The sequence below is a fragment of the Eumetopias jubatus genome, unplaced genomic scaffold, assembly GCF_037043125.1.
Source record: "Eumetopias jubatus isolate StellerSeaLion01/CBP00866 unplaced genomic scaffold, mEumJub1_p1.0 scaffold_15, whole genome shotgun sequence".
NCBI classification, from domain to species: domain Eukaryota; kingdom Metazoa; phylum Chordata; class Mammalia; order Carnivora; family Otariidae; genus Eumetopias; species Eumetopias jubatus.
Window position 1 is genome coordinate 84,537,773 of NW_028274821.1, and position 21,285 is coordinate 84,559,057.

The 21,285-nt window shown below is 60.4% G+C and overlaps 1 protein-coding gene across 1 annotated transcript; it reads left to right on the plus strand.

Annotated features, from left to right (window-relative positions):
- The first annotated feature begins 234 nt into the window (after window positions 1-234).
- Window positions 235-20,254, plus strand: ADGRD2 (adhesion G protein-coupled receptor D2). Its single transcript, XM_088018827.1, is given in 28 exon segments — window positions 235-270; window positions 639-702; window positions 1,038-1,250; window positions 1,539-2,075; window positions 2,078-2,191; window positions 2,587-2,685; window positions 3,051-3,136; window positions 3,410-3,691; window positions 4,706-4,817; window positions 5,520-5,654; window positions 6,173-6,296; window positions 6,726-6,831; window positions 9,172-9,227; window positions 9,845-9,890; window positions 9,893-9,985; window positions 11,221-11,250; window positions 11,252-11,325; window positions 11,520-11,622; window positions 11,896-12,046; window positions 12,562-12,695; window positions 12,782-12,897; window positions 13,694-13,865; window positions 17,626-17,667; window positions 17,784-17,837; window positions 17,920-18,034; window positions 18,617-18,675; window positions 18,993-19,023; window positions 19,926-20,254. Coding segments are annotated over 28 exon segments (3,513 nt in total).
- The last annotated feature ends 1,031 nt before the right edge of the window (window positions 20,255-21,285 follow it).

The following is a 21,285-nucleotide window of genomic DNA, read 5'->3' on the forward strand; positions in this document are numbered from 1 at the left end:
GGAGACCATCCTTTTGTGCAAGTAAATGTCAAGTAGATGTGCCCAGCCCCATCCTGGGCTCCCAGCCCAGTAAGGTTCCGGGAGCCAAACAGGGGGGAAGATGACCCCGTAGGAGACAGACGGGGTAGTAAGGCAGGACGCTGAGCTACTTTCCTTTGCTTCTTTCCTTACTCAGTCCACAGTGGCCACATCTGTGACCCTTGCTGTCCCTCACCTGCCCCTGCTGGATCCAGAATGGCCTCCTGGTGCTACTGCGTCCTCTACCTCCTGGTACCTGAACCTGGGGGATGGTGGGGGAGGTGGCCATGGGGACTCAAAGCTTCTGGTTCCAGGTTCTGAGGTCATTGCGAAGGTCACATGAGATAAGCTCTTAGCAATAATAGAATAAAAGCATCCACTGGTGCTGCCCCTTTTACATTCACTCATCAGCTTGTTTATTCCTCACACAGTGGGGGTAGGGGGCGGGGGACTGGACAGGCTCAGGGCAGTGAAACGCCCTGCCCAAGATCCACTCTGGGGGCGACTTGAACCCAGGTCTGACTCCAGAGCTTGCAGCTTCCAATGCATCCTGCCGGAGCACACAGTAGGTATTCAATAACTGACCTGACCCAGCCCCGACCTGTCCTCTTCTTTCTCAGATGAGGAGTCTCTCTGGGACCCCCTCCAACTCACCAGCTGAATTAAGGAGCTCCTGGGTGACAGGTTGGTTTGAGGGCCCCAGAGGGGCTCCCCCTTCCCCCAGCGCAGCCAGCCTGTGGTCCACCTGGTGCACTGACCTCTAAGGCAAAGGAAGGAGAAAGATGCCATTTAGTTCAACTCCATCGTCCCGGGCCCTGGGCTGAAGGTTTCACTTGTGTCCATCTTATTCTTGCCACCATACAGATGACAAAACAGGCTCGGCAAAGGGACTAGACCTGCCAGGTCACAGAGCATTCAGCCCTGAATGACTCCTAGTTCAACGTCCACGGCCAGCCCCACTCCAAGGGTCACTTGCGCACACACTGCTCTCTCACACTGTCTCTCCTCTGACCCTGCAGCTCCAGTGGGCCCCGGTGAGGTGGTGGAGACTACAAATGGGGTGTGCAAGTTTCCAGGGCAGCAGCTGAGCTGGTGGCAGGCTCAAGAGTCCTGTGAGCAGAGGTTTGGCCACCTGGCACTCGCGCCCCCACCTGAGGTCCTTGCTCCACGGCTGCCCAACCCCATCTGGGTGGGCCAAAAAGAAGCCCTTCTTCGGAGACCCCCAAAAAGACGTGAGTGTGGGCCCAGGGCCTGGGAGGTGGAGGTAGGGGGCAGAGGCTTTGACGACTTCCAGAGATGGAGCCCACAGTGATAGTCCTCTTGGGTGGAGCCCAGAAGTCCCCGTCGCATCTCCAGTTTCCGTTGTCCTGGACTAAAATATAGGGCTGACCGCCTGGGTATGGGCCCTGGAGCCCCCATTTCTTCCTTCCCGAGAGAGGGAGATACCCCCAAAGCCCAGAAGGGGCCCTGCAGCTGCGCCAGTGGGTAGCCAGAGGCTGTGCGCAGCTGGGGACACTGAGGTCCCGGCCCGCGTGTTCCCGCTGGCGCGCTCACCATGGCCGCGCTGGTGTTCGGGGAACGGACTGCGGACAAGGCGGCGAGGCTGCGGACACCCCTGCCCGCCCTAGAGGCGCTGACTGCGTGCGCGCACGTGCAGTGGGACGCCGCCTCGCCCGACACCGCCGTGCTCTTCTCCCTCGCGGCGCCCGCGCTGCCCAACGCGCTGCAGCTGCGCGCCTTCGCCGAGCCGGGCGGCGCCGTGCACGCGGCGTTGGTGGTGCGCGGCCACCAAGCGCCCTTCCTCGCCGCCTTCCGCGCTGACGGCCGCTGGCACCACGTGTGCGGCACGTGGGAGCAGCGCGGCGGGCTCTGGGCGCTGTTTGCCGACGGACGGCGGCGCGTCGGGGCGCGGGGACTGGGCGCGGGCCACCCGGTGCCAGCGGGCGGCATCCTCGTGCTGGGCCAGGATCAGGACTCTTTGGGCGGCGGCTTCTGGGCGCGCGATGCCTTCAGCGGCAACCTCACCGGCTTCCACTTGTGGGCTCGGGCGCTTGAGCCCCGCGCAGCTGCACCGGGCCGCCCCCCGGCGGCCTGCTCCTCCGCTGGGACCTGCGCGCCCTGGACGTCACGCCCTCGCTGCTGCCGCCCCTGCGGGGGCGCCTTCTCTGTCCTGGTACGGCCCGCCCCGCCCTCTGGCTGCTAGGCCCCGCCCCACCCTGCGGCTCAACGCCCCGCCCCCTGGCTCCTGTAAGCGGCCTTCTGAGCTCGCGACCCAGCCCACCTTTTGCGAACCTGGCCACGCCCAGCTCTGGCCACGCCCTCCCCAAGCGGGTCGGGCAAGTGCCCGGTCCCAGTAGCCTGAGTAGGTTCACCGCGTAGCCTCCTTGACCGGCGTTGTGCTGGCTACAGCGCCCTTCACCCGGGTTCCCACGTTGCCCCCTAATTCGGGGGCTGTGCGTCCTGGCCCCCTACGGTGTACAGGTGCCTTCAAGGCCCGAACAGGCCGGTGGGTCACAGGGGCTGCTTGGGAGCCAGGTACATCCCTGACACCTGTCCCATCCCTGCCAGTGCCCTCAGAGGAGTGCCCTACGTGGAACCCAGGATCCCGTACCGAGGGCTCTTTGCTCTGCCTTCAACCACGGCCCTTCCTCTGCTGCTACCAGATTGGTGAGCCCTGGCAGTGCCCGGGGCCCTGCTGAAGGGGAAGCCGGGTATGGACCAGTGCAGGCCAAGGGGGAGGGAGCAGTTGGTACAAACTGGGAATTCAGAATCTTCTTAAAGTCTCAGGGCCTCCACAGAGCCCAACCCACAGGACAGTGGGGCCAGACAGACCCGGAGGTGAATCCCAGCTGTGTGTCCTTGGGCAAGTGATTTTGCCATTGTATGACTCAGTTTCCCCATCTAGAACACTGTAGGGCTCCAGAAACACAGCTGCCAATATGCTCTTCCTCCCTGGGCAGCAAATGGTGGATGGGGCACCCCTGGGCCGTGTCGCTTGGGACCCAGCCTGGCATCCATCCTCTCCTTTGCAGAGACTTATCAGCGGCTGCAGGATGCCCGGTCATGGCCTGGCCAGGATGTTATCAGCCGAGTCAATGCCTTGGCCAACGCCATTGTGGTGAGCCCCCCTTCCAGGGGGCTGAAGAGTCTGGGGACACCATGGGTCACCTCCCTGCACCTCAGTTTCCTCACCTATAAAGGGGACACCCACCTAACATGTCTTCAGCAATTAAGGTTGTTCATATTCCCTATTTTGGAGCCCTTGAGAGCCGGGGGCTTGTGATACGTTTGACATGTGCCCACCAAGAAGACCCTAGTGGGGCCCAAGCGGGGCCCCTGGGAGGTCCCTCCTAACAGCCAGACCAGCTGTAAGTGGCTTCTCTGCCCACAGCTCCTCCCGGACCCTCTCTCTGAAGTCCATGGACACCTGTCACCGGCTGAGGCCTCCAGCTTCCTGGGTATCCTGGAGGGAGTCCTGGCAAAGGAGGCAGCTCCCCTGGGGCCTGCTGCATTGCTGGCCATCCTTCACTTTCTAAAGAGGGTGACAGCCCTCGGGGCCGGGGAGCCAGAGCCCTTAAGAGGGCCCTGGGAGCAGCTAGGCCGGGGCATTGTGTCCGTGGTCAGCCTGGTCCTGGAGGAGCAGTTGGCTGGAGCGTGGCTGTCAGTCAGCAAGGTGAGGCTGGCAGGGCTGGGGGAGGCGGGCCAGGGGGCCTGGGCTCCAGCTCCGTCCTTCCCTCCAACTCATGTGGCCATGGGCCAGTCAGCACCCATTGCTGCGCTCTAGCTCTCCATCCATGAAAAGAAGCTCCTCTTAAAAAAAAAAAAAAAAAAGATTTTATTTATTTATTTATTTGAGAGAGAGAGAGCACAAGCAGGGGCAGCAGCAGAGAGAGAGGGAGAAGCAGGCTCCCTGAGCAGTGAGCCTGATGTGGGGCTTGACCTCAGGACTCTGGGATCCTGACCTGAACTGAAGGCAGACACTTTAACCAACTGAGCCACCCAGGCGCCCCTGAAGCTCCTTTTTGGTCTATTATAGAAGTTGAACTGCCACACACAACCACTCTTAAATAATAACTTCTGCAGTTGGAAATAAGAGCCACTAATCCATAAGGATCTCCCCCATATCCAAGAATCTGGCAACCCCCTTAAGAGGGAGGTCTTCTATGCTGGGTGTTCAGCCATCTTGTCTTCCAAAACAGCCCAGATGCTCAGGAGAACAGGAGAGCTGCTCTCCAGAGAAGTTGTCCCATTACTGCACGCCCTCACCCGCCCATGCCTGGGCCTCACCTCCCACATGGCTTCTCTTTTGGAATCTAAAGGTTGGGCACCTTCTGTAGGCCTAGCACTGAGACCAAAGAAGGGGGAGGCACGAACCCCGCTTCAGAGTGTGCCCAGTTGGCCAACGACCAGCCAGTAGGCACAGAGCACTGGGAGGCCTTCGCCTGGGCTAGGCGATGATGTGGCTCAGGAGAGGCTTGGAGAGGTCAGAGGAGGCCCATCGGGCCAGACCTTAACAGCAGCCTGAGGACCCAGGACTTGATCCTGGAGGCCCAGAGGAGCCACCAAGCACCTGCATCAGGGAGGCCACTTCACCGATCGATCGCTGGGAATGCGTTCACCCCAGCGGGCAGAGTTGGGGGGCAGCAGGGTGCGGAGCAGGAGGGAGCTGAGATGAGGCTCCTCCCAGGTGGTCGGCGGCCCCATGGCCCTGGTGGCAAGTGTACAGTGCCTGGCGCCCCTGCTGAGCACCGTGCTGACCCCCGAGCGGCCCCAACTGCACATCCAGCGCCGGCGAGCTGGTGAGCCTGCTTAGCCACCCACCCCACACAGCTGGGCCCTGCGTGGGGCTGAGGCTCAGACGTCTCTTCTCAGCCTCCATCACTTCCATTCTGTTTCCTGCCTTTGCCCGAGCCCTGCCCTCCCTCCAGATACCCTCTCTCCCTTGACCTCCTAGCAAACTCCTATCTATCCCTCAGAACCTTGCTGGAGCATCAACTCCTCCAGGAAGCCTTGCCTGGTTTTAGCTGTCTCCTGACAGTCAGTTCCTCCTTCCACTGTCGCCCCGGCGGCTCGAACACATCTCTTGTTGCATTTGTAGTAATGACCTCATTCCTCCTGAAGCCCCCTGAGTGCCAGGACTATTTGTGAGCCGTGTCTGCATCTCAGGCCAGACCTAAGTACACACTCAGTGAGGGTTTGTAGATTGACTGGGGCGCGTATGGTGGAACTTTGGCAAAACCTGTGTCCTTTGGGCGCCCAGTGGTTTCTGGGGGCACATTGATATTCGGTTCCTGGCCCCCAGGGACCTGCCTCTCGGTGATCCCCTGTCCTGGACTTGAAGAAGTCAGACTTACCTTGGGCAAGGTGCTGAGCCTCTCTGAGCTGGATTAGTGGCCTGGAACTGTGGCCGGGAGAGGGGAGGCAGACCCTGCCGCTGGGGGCCAGCTGAGCAGAAAGACCTCCCTCCGGAGGTCCAGCCACCCAGCCCCGTCTGATCCCAGGTCTGGAGGTGCAGAGCCTACACCTGAGGGATGCCAGCAAAGAGGGCTATGTGTTCACGATGCCCCATGGGCATCCGGAGGGGCCCGGCCACATCCGCATCCCCGCAGATGAAGTGAAGCAGCTCCTCGGGAAAGGTGGGTAAGGGGGAGGGGTGGGGAGTGGGTCCCCCTTGGGGTCTGGGTCAGCCCTCGTGTTGCTAACTCTGCTACTTTGAATAAGTCACCTCACCGTTCAGAGCCTGTTTCCTTATCTGTAAGACTCTTCTTTGTACTTGCCTTATGGGTTGTTATGAGGTTAAAAGCACTTGTCACATAGTAGGTGTTCACTGAGTCTCCTCCACTGAACTCCACACATTTCCTCTTGGAAGTGGAAGTGGGTGGTGGAGGGAGCCTCCACCCTTGCTGCCCCCTGGAACCGGAAGATCAGGACATGGAGCCAAAAGCCTTAGAGCTGTCAGGTTAAGTGCATGAACCATGGCTGGTTGGAATTCCAGTTCTACCACCTATTAACTGTGTGATCTTTGGGAAGGCAGTTAATCTCTATGAGCCTCAGTTTCCCATTCTGTAAGGTGGGCAGAGCAGCTCCCTCGGGGCCAACCCATGGCACTTGCTCAGTCACAGGGTGGGGTCTTGGCCCCCTCCCCTTCAGCCAGGCCTCTCCAGAGTCACCGTGATCCACAGCTGGTTCAGCTCAAGTGTCTTCCAGCACACCCTAGGGGAGCCTGGCCTAGAGCCCCAGGCCTCTGACAGCTCAGAAGAGGCAAGCAAGACGCAGAGGTGAGTGGGCCCCATCCAGTAGACTGCTGAGGGTCTGGATCCCCTCCCCGGAGAAGGCCAGGCCTGCATCCCATCCCAGAGCCCTCATTCTGATAGGCAAATCTGCCTTTAGCAGCCAGGACCAAACCCTTCCCTTCCCCAACACACACAGTCTCTCTGGGCCTGCCAAAGGCGTGCCCCTGGAACCTGGCTTGACGACGGTCTGGGGTCCTGGCTTCAGTACTGAGACTGAGTCAGAAGGCACGGCTTACTGAATTTACTAGCAAGTCCCCGCAGCAAAACTGGAACCCATGTGCCCTAATTCCAAGCACAGGACATTTCCGGATGTTTCTTTGGACACAAAGGGTATCATCTCCCCCTCTCCAGGCTGTCCAGGACCTCTCCCGCACAGCCAGCTGGTACCCTTAAAAGCTCCCTTTCTCCCCGCAGGTTTCTAAGCACCCAGGTGGGCTCAGCCATCATCTCCTCTGAGGTATGGGATGAAACCAGGGAGGTCAGCATGGCCGTGACCTTTCACCTGCAGCACCAGGCCCAGGTACTGGGGGGGGGGGCGGGGCTTCTGGGAACTGCCACCCCGCTACACTTATCCTGGTTTGATGCCCCCTACCCCAATATTCATTCATTTAAACCAAGATCTAAAAATGTTCAAGAAAAACACCCATTCACAAGCTACCCCATTGTCTTCAAGGGAACGGAGAGAGCAGCAGTTTATTCCACACTCACTTTATGCTGGTGCCTTAAATGAGCAACATTCATATAATTCTCCAACTGCGCATTCGACATAGGCAAAAAGTGAGCTTGGCATAGCGGCTGTGATGGGCCCCAGCTTGTAAGCGGCAGAGCTGAGATTTCATTATATGTGTGCGTGACTCGAAACACTGGTGGTTCCCATTGGAACACCCAGGGAGATGTGCAGAGGCCTGCATGGCAACGTGCTGCTGAGATCTGCCCACCAAGGGGGACTACGCAAAAAGCCACGTGCAGCTATGCACTGGAATAACCCGCGAGGGTTATGCAAGGAACACGTCTTTTTCTATAACCTGAGGTGGAAAGATCGCCAAGAAATGTTGCTTAATTTCATTACGTGAAATATACAAATTCCTTCCTGCTTTTGAAACATTAGTTTCAGAGAAAGCTAAAGTCAGCTTTGCCCACAACCTCGAGTCCTGGACACATAACACACAACACACGCACACATACCCCACAGTTCACCAGTCTTTGGTATGTCATCCCAAGATTGTAAAAATCAATTTGATTGAAGCAGATAAATTTCCATACACTAAAAGGTCCATTTTAAGTATACAACTTGATGGGTTTTGACCAGCATATACACTAAGGGACCTCTGCCCTAACCAAGGTAAAGACGGTTTCCACCTTCCCAAAGGGCTTCTTTGGGCCCCCATGCCAGGCAGTCTTCCCCCCCTTTCACACCAGGGAATCGCTGATCTGCTTCTTGTGACTGTAGATTCTGTCTTTTCTAGTGTTTCCCATAAATGGAATCATAGTGTGTGCTGTGCTCTGGCATCTTTTGTCAGCTGGGGTTTTTGAGAGTCATCCATATTGTTGCCTGTTTCAATAGTTTGCTCCTCTTAAAAAAAAAAAAAAGATTTTATTTATTTATTTGACAGAGGGAGAGACATAGGGAGAGAGGGAACACAAGCAGGGGGAGTGGGAGAGGGAGAAGCAGGCTTCCCACGGAGCAGGGAGCCCAATGTGAACTCGATCCCAGGACCCTGAGATCATGACCTGAGCTAAAGTCAGACACTTCACCAACTGAGCCACCTAGGTGCCCCAACAATCATCCATTTTAAAAGCAAACAACAGGTTTTCTTTTTGTTCTCAGCACCCAACATAGGATCGGAGACCTAGGAAAAATATTACATGTGAATGAATACACTGGATGATAATTCAGTCAACCCCAGAAATACTACACCCTTGAGAGGCATCATCACAGAGTGGTGGAAAGAGCATGACCAAGTCAGGACCCACCCTCAGCTCTGTGCTGTGTGATCTTGAGCAGATTTATGTCCCTCTCTGAAGCTCAGTTTCCTCATTTGAAATTACATGAATTTATACCTGTCTCCTAGGTTGCTATGAAGATCAGCCACAATAAAGGACATGAAGAACATGACACCGAGTCTCATATTCTAGTGAGGTGACATTTCTGTTAGCCCTTCCAGTCGGGACACATAGCCCAAGTCCTGAGCTCAGGTCGCTTTCCCTGCCTGGACTGGGGCTAGTACCACCGGTTGCTTAATGACAGCTTATAAAATCTATGTTGTTGTCATTGGTTAATTACAAAATACTAACATGTTCATTATGACACATTCAAACTGAGACCTAGCCATGGTTAAATTAGCTGTGCATTTAATCCCAGATCTTTTGTGTGTGTGAGTGTTCACAATTGTATAGACTGTATATACGTATTTTTTTACATAAATAAGTTCATATTATGCATGATGATGTGCAGTTTTTTTCTCTATTGAGCAATGTATAACGGAGCTCTTTCCCTGCCAGTAGGTAGAGACTTCGTCTGTTCATCTTACCAGGTACAGAGCATCCCAAGAGGGATGTCTTGGTGGTTTAACCACTCCCCAAAGGATGGGCATTTAGCTTGTTCCCAGTATTTCAATATTATACATGATGTTAGCAGCAAGCCCCCCACCCTTCCCTCCCCTCTGCCTCCCCACTGGCCTTTTTTCCCCCACCTCTTCACCCATGACCCACACCGGGCAACCCCTGGTCCCTCCAACTCAGAGGCCTCAACATCCCCCTGCATCCTCCTGGTCTCTCCCCTCCATACTTGTTCACACACCTGCCCCATGCCCCCCATACACACTCACACACCTGCTCTGTTCCTGTTTCCTGCCCTCAGGCCTTCCCGCAGAAACTGGTGGAGCCTGTCTGTGCTTTCTGGAACTTCAGTATCACGTGAGTTTCCATTTCCAAGTTCTTTAATTAAGGCAATTTGGTGTTTGTTTTTTTTAAGCCATCCATTCTGCTTGAGGATGAGGTGTGTTTTTGGTCTCCAATCACCACCTGTCTTGCCTCAGGCCCCTCCCCAGCTCCAGCACAAGCTGGAGCAAGAAAATCTGTTACCCAGGAGGAAGTAAGCTCCCCATCCTGGGAGATATGCAAGCTCACTCTGTGGGGTGCCTAGGAAGAGACCCATCTGTCAAATAGGTGTTAGACTTGATGATATATCCAAGGCCAGGGCCCTTGGGCAAGTGAAGGAGCAGAGGAGGGTTCAGAGCTGAGCCCCAGCTCCCTGCCCTGGATCCTTAGCTGAACATCAATCACTGTCGCTTAGTAATTAATGCAATTAATCAGTTGTAATCACTGGTACTGGCCCCATGGCCCCCTTTCATCCCTGAGAGTGTTAAGTGCATTTTACAGATGGGAAACTGAGGCTTGCCCAAGGTCACAAAGCTGGTTGGAGGCAGAGCAGTGACGGGCCCCAAGCTTTGGAGAGAGACTTTCCCCGGCTTGCCAGCTACCCCCACCCCCACCCCATTTCAAGAGCCCTTCTGTTCCCTGCCCTCCCCCAGCCCGGACACAGGGGGCTCGTGGGCCCCTACTGGCTGTTCTGTGGCCACTGTGGACGAGGACTCGACGAGGACTCGACTGCCTGCTTCTGCAACCACAGCACCAACTTTGCTGTCCTGTTGCAGGTCAGGTATGACGTCCAGGTTGAGTCCCAGGGAGGTAGTGTTGGGAGGGGGCAGTGGGGAGGTGATGTCGGAACCAAGTCTTAAATGATGGACTGTTTCCATCACTCTTGGTGGAACAGAAAGTCATTCGCAGCAGAGGGTCAGTCTGAGCAAAGGCAAGGAGACTAGAAATGGCAGGCAGACTGGATACATTCCAGAACTTCGACGCGTCTGGCGCTCCCGGTGCCAGGCCCAGGAGTGGAAGAAGACGGAGGAACAAGTGCAGGGGTCAGATCCCAGAGCCCAGGATACTCATGCACTGGGCAGGGGACCAACAGGAGCACATTCCGCGGGCGTTGGATTTGCCCCGAGGGCGCCCTCTGGTGCCAGGAGTGAGCTGGAGGGGCAAAGAGCCGCGAGGGGTGTGCAGGGCAGAGTGCAGGGGCCCGGCCTGGGGGGACAGCGGGCAGATGGAGGAGACGGGACTGAGGGGGGAGGAGGTGGTCCGGGACAAAGGCCTGGGCAGCCCGGGGAGGAGGGAGGCATCTCAGGGAGGGCACGGGAGGGTGACGGGGTGGGGCCGGCCCCGGGGCTGAGGGCGTCGGGGCGGGAGAGGGTTCAGCGGGAGATGAAGAGCCTGCAGAAAAAGCCGCGGCTGAGATGAGGTCAGAACAGGAGACCGAACCAAGGGAGGCCCCTGGGAGGACCCAGCATTTACACCCAGTTCCGGGAGGAGAGCAGGACAGGCATGCTCACCAGAGCTGGCAAGGACTCAGAGGGGTCACTTGCTAAGAGACTGAGTGACACAGGGCCAGAGGCTCAGGAATGCCAGCGTCCCTTGGCGTGTTGGGGAGCACACTAGAGAAACTTGCTCTCAGACACATTCGTCCCGTGAAACCAGAGCGTGGCCATGTTTGCATGTCAGCTCCACCCCCACCCCCACCCCCGCCCCCACCGCCCCCCTCCCGCAGTGTGTGTGTGGGGAGGTGTCACCTCCCATCCGGTGCTCTCAGGAGCTGTGGAATCAGTGAAACCTGGACCAATCAGGGCCAGGTTAGGGACAGCTAGCAGGAGAGGACATGCAAATGATCTCTTATTAAGTGCCTGCTGTATGTAAGCCTGGCCTTGCTGGCTGGTGCTGTTGCCGTCCCTGCTTCACTGCAGACAGGGAGGCTCGGGGAGCCTTGCTGGACCGGGATAGGGTGAGGCCTGGTCTGCTCAGGTCAGGGCGGTGACGAGGTTACTGTCCTCTGGGGTCTTCGGCCCTCTCGCAGAGGAGCACTGAGGAGGAGTCACTGCTGAGGAACGCTCTCGTTTGTGGGTTGCGGTGTGTCCTTCTGCGCCCTGGTCACCACCTTCTTGCTCTTCCTGGCAGCCGGGTGAGACGAGCTCCGGGTGTGTCCATCCTTGTCCCAGAGGACCCTGGTCCAGGGTCTCCCTTAGGGCTGTGGGCCCCCTGTGGAGCTGCTGTCTCTGTCTTCATTAGCTCACCCAGGGGACCCGAGCAGGCAGAGGCTGATAGCGGGTGGGGGCTGGTGCTGGTGCCTTTGTTGACGGACTCCTGCCTTTCCAGGGCCCCCAAGTCAGAGCGAGCTACGGTCCACAAGAACCTCACCTTCTCCCTGGCCTCTGCCGAGGGCTTCCTCATGGCCAGCGAGTGGGCAAAGGCCAACAAGGTGGGCACCCAGCAGGTGTGCTTGTGAGCTCAGGGGGGACCAGCCTTTTCTGGGTTGCCCCCCACATCTTCACTTGGCTCCATTTCCTGGGGGGAGCATAGCCCAGAGATGGAAAAAGGCCCAGAATGGTGAAGGTGGGCCCAGGGCACTGCTCAGAGACCCTCCCCACTGATACCTCCTTGGGTTGGTAATGCCAGGCACGGGCATGGGACCCAGAGCAGGGCTGCACCCACAGCTGGACTTGGTGGGGCTCGGCCACCCTCCCACCCACAGGTGGCATGTGTGGCCGTCACAGCTGTAATGCACCTCCTCTTTTTGGTCGCATTCTCCTGGATGTTGGTGGAGGGCCTCCTGCTGTGGAGCAAGGTGGTCGTGAGCATGCGCCGGGGCCCCGGGATGACGCTCTACTACGCCACAGGCGGGGGTGAGGCCCCTCGGCTCCCTGCTCCCGCTCTGTTCTCAACTCTGCCTCGTGTGGCCTCTTGCTGTTCAGGACCGCCCGATCCCCATCTCCACCAGGCACCCAGCACCCATCTCTGACACAAGCGCAAGTTGCTCTCAGCTCTCACCCCCCAGCGTTGCCCAGCCCCAGCCCCTCTTCATCATCTTCCACTCGAACCACGTCAACTCCTGACTGCTAGCGCCGCCTCCCTGATCCGTGGCCCACCGACCCGCATGCCGGTCACCACCCTCCATCTCCGCTGATTCCCATCCCTAAGCTCTCAGCTCCGTCCCAGATGTTCCGCTCCCCAGCCCCTCGGGGCTCCGAGGCTGCCCCCGGAGGATCGGGCCCACCCAGCCCCCTGCCCAGATCTCCCCATGCCCGCCAGGGCGCCTGCTGCCGTGGGACAGCTGTGGGCTGCAGCTTTGGGGTAGGGCCAGGGCCAGGAGAGGACAGGCTGCGAGGCGTGGTCCCAAGGGCACTCATTCTTCTCCTAGGTGTGCCTGTGGCCGTTGTGGCCATCACCCTGGCCATGTCCCCCCATGACTACGTGGCCGCCGGGCACTGCTGGCTCAGTGTGCACACAGACGCCATCTGGGCCTTTGTGGGCCCTGTGCTCTTCGTGCTGACTGTGAGTGGGGAGGCCTGGAGGCCTGGTAGGGCGGGTCACGCTGGGGAAGGGGGAGGCCCTTTCACCTGCTGACACCCGGTCTCCAGGCCAACACTTGCATCCTGGTCCGCGTGGTCATGGTCACTGTGGCCAGTGCCCGCCGCCATGCCCGCGTGCTGAGCCCACAGCCCTGCCTGCAGGAGCAGGTCAGGATCCAGACATGGTGAGGCCTGGAAGTTGGGGGAGCGGATGGGAGGCTCATCAGATGGGAACCTGTGTGAGTCCGTGGCAGCAGGCTGTGGACCTGCGGCCATGTGTGTTCATGGGTGCAAAGCTATCCCTGAGCATAAGTGTGCACACGCGTCCCTGCTCGTGTGTGCGCACACGCTCATGTGTGGACGTGGGTGAGCATGTGCCCACGCGTGTCACCTGCGGGATGGTAATCAGTCCTAAGTGTCGACGAGTGGGAGGCCATATAGACGCGAGCCGCTTTCCTGGGAGCTCGCCATCTACTGATGGCACGGATGGCCGGGTAGGGACAAGGTAGGGGAGACCCCCAGATCAGGCGGACCCCAGAAGTTCAGGTTCAGAGTAAGGATTTAGTTTCCCACCCCTGCAAGAACTCCCCTCACTCTCCAGGGCCATGTCCTGCTGAAAGGAGGATCCCCCTACGCTTGCTTTCCCCCACCCCATCCTCTGCCAAGGGCAGGGCAGCCCAAGCCAGTGGGTCCCCAAAAAGCCAGGGAGCCCCAGGGGTCCCTAAGAAGGGAAGACTGTGGACTCCAGGCCCGCTGGATCCACTGCCTACTCCTTAGCCCTCCCTCTGGACGGCTGCGACACCCTTCCTCTGAGCCAGGACTGGGACCGGGACCCCGTCTCCCCAGTGCCAACCACTTCTGGGTTTGAGAAGGGACAGCCAAGTTCAGCTGAAGATTCCAGCTACACCTAAGTCCTGAGCAGTGGTCCCTGGTCTGCCCCTCCGACCCCTCCCACGTGCTGCCCTGCCCAGCGGCCTGCAGGGGCTCCCAGGCCACCCCGGCCTCCCTCAGCCCTGCCTGCTCTCCCGCAGGGGCCGCGGTGGAGCCGGTGCTGGTCCTGCTGCCCGTCCCGGGCCTGACCGGGCTGGTCGGCGTGCTGGTGCACCTCAGCCCGGCCTGGGCCTGCGCCGCCGTGGGCCTCAATTCCTTTCAGGTACTTCCAGGCCCTGGGCTCTGACATGCCCTGGAGCTCAGAGGGAGTGACTGGTTTGTCAGGAGACGGGAAAAGGAGTGTCCTCTCCGTCACGGGAGTCACCAACAGTGAGCAGGGGACGTCGTCGAGAGGCAGGAGGGTGAGGGCAAGAGTGAGGACCAAGCCTCGAATCAAAGCAGCAGCACGTCAGGGAGGATTTTGTGCCCACAGTTTACAGTCGAGGGAGCTGAGGTCCAGACACTCAGGGGTGTGGCAGAGGTTCCGGGCTCCGGGCTGGTGCTAGAGCTGCTTGAGGCCTCGGACCCCCGCGACGTGTCCCCTCGGGCGCAGTGGGTGGCCCGCTGTGGGGCAGCGGTAGCCGCTGCCCTGGAGAGGGCAGCAGGTAGAGGGGGCTTGGTCCGGAGGACGACGCTCAGCCCCATAAATGAGGCAGTCGCCGTGGCGCTGCGGCGGGCCTCCCACGGGCCTGTTGGGGCCTGCGTCCGGGAGCCACGGAGAGGCGTCAGGCCCCTGTGCCCAGGGGGTTTGCGGTCCCGTGGGGGACCCAGACAGAGACACAGACAGGCCCACCCCAGGGGCCTGAGTTCTGGGGGGGAGGTGCGTCCTCTCCGGCCCTGCCCTTCCCCTCAGCCTCCCTTGCGCCCCCAGCACCTCTTCCTGCTGTCCGCCCCTGCTCCTCCCAGCTCCTGTCAGGGCTGAGAAAGGGAGGGGCTCAGGGGTGGACAAAGAAAGCTCGGGAAACGAGGTACACATTCTGTCCGGGGTCCACGTGTCCCGGGGGCTCCTCCTGGGGACCTTCCCGCCTCTCCTGGGATGAAGGGGCCAGTCATCCATCCATCCTCGTGATATGTGTCGAAGGCCGAGGAGGTGCCAGGCCCCAGGCACTGTTCCAGGCAGGGACTACAGAGCAGGACCAGAGGCTGCAAAATGCCGTGTTCTTGTGGAGCTGACCATGGCCAAGGCCAGGTGCGAAGTGTTGGGGGGTGGGGAGGGCGGCAGGGAGTGAGGAAGGGTGCCGAGGGTGGTGACTACCAGGTCCCGGTCCACGTCACCTTCTCGCCCTGGGCCGTGGGGACGCGCCACTCTCAGCCAGGCGTGGGAGTAGAGAGAGGAAAGAAGGGGCCACTGCCGGGGGAGCATGGAGGCCATGCCCAGAGAGGGGCCCAGAAAAAGAAGAAAAACGGGGCTTCCAGTACTCCCAAAGGAGCACGGCTCCCAGAGACTCGTGTGGGCCTGAGCAGTGGGGAGGGGGGGGACAGAAGGCAGCGCCGCACCCCTTCCCGGACACACAGCAGCTCTTCCTCAAGCCCCACGCTTCCAGAGCATCCTGGGTTCAAATGTGGGCCCTGCCAGGTTAGGCTGCGACCCTGCCTGGGGTGCCCCCACCCCCCTGCAGCGGTGGCCTGGGCAGCAGCGGGCCATTGCCATGGTGACCGCTGCGGTCATCCCTGTGGCGGCCCTCCGGTGGGCAGCGCTGCGGCCGCAGAGCCAGTGCCACCTCTCCCCCTCCCTCCGAACCCCTCCCCATCCTCTCTGCTCCCCTTGTCTCGCTTCTTCATCTCTTCTCTGGATTTTCTCTGAGGTTCCTCCTCTGTCATGGCCCTCCCTCTGTATCTCCCTTTCTGTTGACCCCTCACCGCCCCCCCCAGCTTTTGTCCTTGAGCGTGACCCCTCTCCCCCTCCTAGTCAGCCGCAGACCTTCCTTGCCGAGGTCTCCTGGTGAAGGAGGGAAGAGGCTGCCTTGTGGGGTCAGATGGCGCGTGACCTGGGCCCGCCCCGATGTTCCCGGGACCATCTCCACACAGGTCCCCCAGTCAGGCTGCCTTCTCTGGGTCCCTCCCCACGCCTGGCCTTTCCTCTCCTCTGTCTTCCCTCCACCTGCCGTCCCTCCCTGTCTTCCTCACCCCGCTCGCCTCCAGGTGTCCCTCTGTCACTGTGTCTGGGGCATCAGCTGGGCAGGACCTGCCCTCAGGACCGCCATCCTTCCCTGGAGCCGGCCCGGGGCAGGGGGACTGAACTCGGCCGGGCTTCAGCCACTCTTCAGGGCTGATGTGTCTCCCTGTGGCCCCTGGGTGGGGTTTTGTGACAGGAGAACTGAGCTGCACTTCTAACCAGCTCCGGTTCCCTGGGCCGAGTCCTGTCGGGAGGCCCGGACGAGTTGAAACAAGCCTCAGCTTCCACACGTCTATAAAGGGGATCTTACTCTCCACCTCATGGGATCCTTGTGGGGTTCGACTGAGGTGACATTTGCAAAGGGCACAGCACCACACGTGGCACCCACCAGGAGCACCGGGAGCAGGCGCGGATTTGTTTCCTTCAGGCTCTGGGGGCCCACGCTGGGCCACGTGCTGGAGCGAGCCTGCTAGTGCGCGGGATCCCAGAACTCAGCCGCACACCCAGAGCATGGCATGATGGAGGCCGGGAGGCTGAGGGAACGTGGGGGCAGGCTGCGGACGGAGGAGCCACTCGTGGGGAGGCAGAAGGGGTGCTTCCTAGAGGAAGTGATTGTCGGCCAATACCCAAACTCCATGAGAGAGAGGAATGTTTTAGGTCAGGGGAGCATGGCAGGATCCAACGGACACATGAAGTGGGGACACGTGAGCCAGTGAAGAATGAGACAAGAGCAGGCGTCGGGGCCAGACCAGGTCCCCAGAGCTGTTGTAAGGAGCGCAGATGTGATCCCAGGGGGGTGCCAGGGAGCCTCGGAGAGTGTTAGGCAGGTAGGTGCTGGTGGGGTTGGGGTGGAGTTTGAAAAGCTGCCTTTGTTCAGGTGGGAGGAGCCAGTAAAAGGCTGCAGAGGGGAGACAGGCTGGCTGGGGGGAGGGGAGGCCTGGGGGGCACCAGGGCCTGTCTTAGGGTGGAGGGTGGTATCAACCCAGTTGGGGCCTAAGAACTAGGGGGAGCAGTCAGGCTCTGAGGCTGAAGCTAGAAGGCCTCAAGGAGGCCCCCTGGCCACCAAACTGTGTCCTCCAGTCTCAGCCTCAGGGCAGGGGCTATTGCCTGTCCAGGTGGAATCTGAGGAAGGCCTAGGCTCCAAATTCCACCTGCTGGGTCACACTTTGGCCTGGGACTCATTGCTCTGTCCCCTGCCCCAGGCCCCACGGTCCCTCTCCATCAAACAGGAAGAATGAATCCACGCCGCCCCAGCATGGAGCTGCTATGAGGGTTGTCACCCCAAGTGTGATGATGGTACTTTGTGAGTGGCCAGGCCCTCTTGGTCCTCACGTGTGTGGGCAGGAAGAGCCAGCTATGACCCAGCCACCATGCTGAGTCCTTCACACACAGCAGGAGCTGAGTCCGGGCTTCCGCCTTCCAGGTGAAGAGACAGAGGGTCAGAGAGACACTCGGCTAGAGGCACGAATCAGCATGCATTCACACGTCTGCTGTCCCAGGACTTGATTTAGCCTCGATTTTAGGAAGGTGTCCCCCCTACCCACCATCACCCACTCTTGCAGCCATAATGAGGCTGTGAGGATGGGGCAGGTTGGGGTGGGGGATGCAGAGGGACAAGAAGGCAGGGAGGCTGTCTGGTGGCCAGAGGCTGAAGGCACGGGGTCGAGTGGCGCAAGGCCCCTTCTGGTTCTCTCTGCCATAGAATGTCACAGATGTCCCCTCCCAAGTGCAGGAGAGGGGCAGGGCAGGATTCGTGTTTATCAGCCTGTGTCTCTCAATGTCTCTGGGTATCTCTGGGTGTGTCTCTGTTGTGGCCTCAGGGCCAAGGTGGGGGTGACACCCACCCACATGCTGGGTCCATCCCCAGGGGCCGTACATCTTCCTGGTCTAAGCTGCCTACAACGGGGACGTGAGTTGGGGACACCGGCTCCTGGGGGGTGGGGTGGGCAGGGCTAACTCGCAGGGCACCCATGGCTGGGGGTCAGGGGGAGGGTCCTAGGCCTGACCCTGATGCCCAATCCCCAGGTCCGGAGCGCCCTGCAGAGGATGACGGAGAAAAAGACAACAGAGGCCCTCACGGTGGGTGCGGGCAGGTGGGGGTCCTGGGGCGGGAGGTCCCACTCACCACCAGGATTCCAGTGCCCACACCACTTCCTTTCAGGCCTGCTCCAGCCCCATGGGCCCAGGGTCCCACCCGAGGTTCCTGGGTCCCTGGGAGGTGGCTCAAGACAACCCTGTAGCTTTGGTTCCAGCCCGAAGACATTTGGCTGTTAGAGGTAAGGCCGCACCAGCCCCCACTCTGAGTACTACCCAGAGCCTCAGTTTCCCCAGTGCTCAGGTAAAGCTGGGAAGGCGACGGCAGATCCTATTAGCCCATCTGAAAGACAAAGAGACTGAGGCCCAGGGAATTCTGCAAGCACGGGGCCTGGGCGATGGCTTAGAAATGGCTTATTTTTTTCCACCACCACCAGGGAACAGGGCCCCCAGCTGCGCAGCCCCGAGGCTGGGCTTGCCCAGGGTCACCTCCCTTGGGTCTCCATGCAAAGGGGGTTTGGGGGTTCCCAAAGCCAGGTGAGTAGATGAGGTCTGGGGCCCTGAGACAGAGCATGGGCTAAATGACTTCAAGGCCAGTCCAGGAGTTTTAGTCCCAGCTCCTAGTTCACCTGCTGTGTGCCCTTGGGCATGGTACCATCCCTCTCTGGGCCTTAGTTCCTTCATCATTAATCTGTGGAATAAGCCTTTGAGTGGATCCTTAGGGTCTTTGACAACGAGGTCCTGTCCAGGGCGGGAGAGCAGAGAGAGAGCTTCCTGCCTCAGCCTCCGAAAAGTTCACCTACTCCAGTGTTTTTCTCCTGTAGGGACCCACAGCCCCAGAATTCCCACAACTTTCTCCTCCACTGCAGAACCCGAGAGACCGGTGAGGCTGGGACAGGGGTGGCAGGGTCTTGCCAGGGGGCTAGCAAGTATGTCCTGCAGGGTGGGGGAAACCACAGGAACTAGGGGAGGGTTGGGGTAGGGGGGCTTCCTCTGGGGATCCGAGGGGCCCCATTCCTCAGTTACCAGGTGGTAGGGCACTGGGAACCGCCCGGAGGTGCTGACTACACATGGGCAAAACCTGAATGCCAAGGCCGCTGGGGGCGGAGGAGTCATCACCAAGGTCTCCCAGGGTCCCCAGGGCAAGGGGGAGTGGAAGGAGTGGGGGACCCCTCCCCTGACGACCTCCTCTGTCCTCAGGCTGTGGAGCTGACAGCATTCAAGGCGTCAGGTACAGCTCGCACCCCAGCGGGTTCCCCTTTTCCCCTTGGCACCTGGACCCCCACCCTCAGCCCCACTGCACCAGGATGGAAGTGATCTGAGAAGCGAGCGCACCTGACCTCCCACCACTTGCAGGGCCCTTCCTCTTGCTCTGCTCCTTGCCGGTGCCGAAAGTCCCCCATTAGCACACTGGGGGCCTGTCAGGGAAGTGCAGTGCTCTTTGGGAGAGGCACACTCCAGATTTGGGACTCCTTCCCGGAGCCGGTGCTGCGGGAGGGGCAGTGAGCTAGGAGCCTGCCTTCCTCTGTGCACCCACTCCGTCTGGCCCCCGAGGCCCAGCCTCCTGGCCGCACCCCTTCCAGAGCCCCTATCCTGATGCCTCGTGGGCTGAAAGGACTTCCAAACCTGGTGAGAAGCAAGTGCTTCCCTCGCAGGCTCAGTTCCCCCAACTGGAGGGCTGATGGGGGCCTGTGGGCAGCGGGGCAAGGCTAGGGCCACCCCAGGCCCTGCTCAGGGCGGGGACTGAGTCTGGGGAGCTCAGCCTGGCCCAAGGGGAAGCCTAGGGGCCTCTGGCCACTGTCAGCCTCTCTCAGCCTGAGTACCCCAGTCTTAGAACACAGCTGACTGTAGGAGGGGCTGCCAGGCACTGCCCCACCTCGAACCAGGGGATCCTTCCCAGCATGGGCAGGAGGCCTGTTTGTGCGGCTCTTAACTGGGGCCGGGCTCTGGGCTAAAGCCCTGCGTCGGCCGACTCCTTTCATCTGGGGACCTGGGGAAACTATCCACCTATCGTGCAGATGGGGAAAGTGAGGCACCGGGGCAGTCACATAGGTGTAAACGGAGGCACATTCGAAACCCAAGTCTGTAGAACCCTAGGCTCCGGCGGGCCTCCTCCCCTGCCTGGTGTCCCAGTCCCAGGGAGCCTCAGCTCCCCCTTCTGCAACGTGGGCAGGGGGCGCCCCCTGCAGGCCAGCGCGCGGCGGGCCTGCCCCGGGGCCCCCAGCCGCCCGCACCCCCGCACCCCCGCACCCCCGCCCTTCCCCCCATCCCCGCAGGCGCGGCGCCGGTGGGAACAGGAGCGGCAGCGGCGCCTCTGCGCTCAAGTGACAGCGCCTTTGTCTCTGCTGAATGGGTGCGTTGCTAAGGCCGCTCGTAGCAACGGAGCCGCTTCCACCTCGGCCCGCGGCCGGCCCCACCCTCCGGACCCCCAACCTGCCTCGCCCTCCCTCCGGACGCCCTAGCCCCCCTCCCCCTCCGCAGCCCGCGACCTTCTCAGGGGTCCCTCACGAGGCAGCCACCGCCCTTCCCGAAAGCCTCTGGGCATCAGGTGTTCGAGAGAAACTGAGGCTCAGAGAGGGGATGGGGGAGACCTCCCAGGGCCTCCCCCCCCCCGGGGCCAGAATTCCGCCCCCCAACCCCGCCAGGGCTTCCCCCAGCCTCAGTTCCCAGTCCCCTCCAGGGGCCCCCACCACAATTCTCCGCCAGCTTAGCCCGGCACCTTCCTCCCAGGTTTCTAGAGAGAGTGCGAGCGGACGGACCTTCCCCCAGGCTCTGCGTGGGGGCCTCTGAAAGGCCCCGCCGGGGACCCCTGCGGGACAGACAGCAGCCTCTGCCTCAGCCTTGCCCTGCTTCCAGTAGGACCCCTGCCCTGGTGCGGTGCCAACGCTGCTGCGCCCCCCAGCTCAGCCCCCGAACTTTGTCCAAGATTGTCCCCCCCACACCCTGCCCGCCTGCCTGGAAGTTCTGACAGCCCCGTGGTAGCTCTCGTAATAAATAGTACTACTGTGACCTGTTCCTCCCTGGGGGTCACCCTGGCCTGGCGAGTCCCTGGGGGGAGGATGGGACAAGGGAAGCGGCCACTTTGTCTTTGGGACTCAAGACAACCGCAGTTTCATCAACAGGGCAGGTGCAGCCAACACTTCTTAGCACCTACTGGGTACCTGGCTGGTACTGAGCCCTCGATTGCCTTAGAGCTGTGGGTCCTCACCTCAGCCCCGTGACCACCGTCGCCCCTGTTGCACAGAGGAAGAAACTGAGGCTCAGAGACGGTCTCCCCACCTTGGGGGCCAAGGGGTGGCAGTCACGGTGAGGTGGAGTCACACCGAAAAGACTGCTCAGAGAAGGCACCAGGGCAGGTGGGACTGGCGCCAGGTACAATGGCTCATGCTGCGGGGAGACCCCAGCTCAGACTCTGGCTGCGGGACCAGGTCCGGCCACCACCGACTCTGTGGCAGGGGGCAAGACTCTTCTGTGAGTCCGGGTCCCTTCTTAG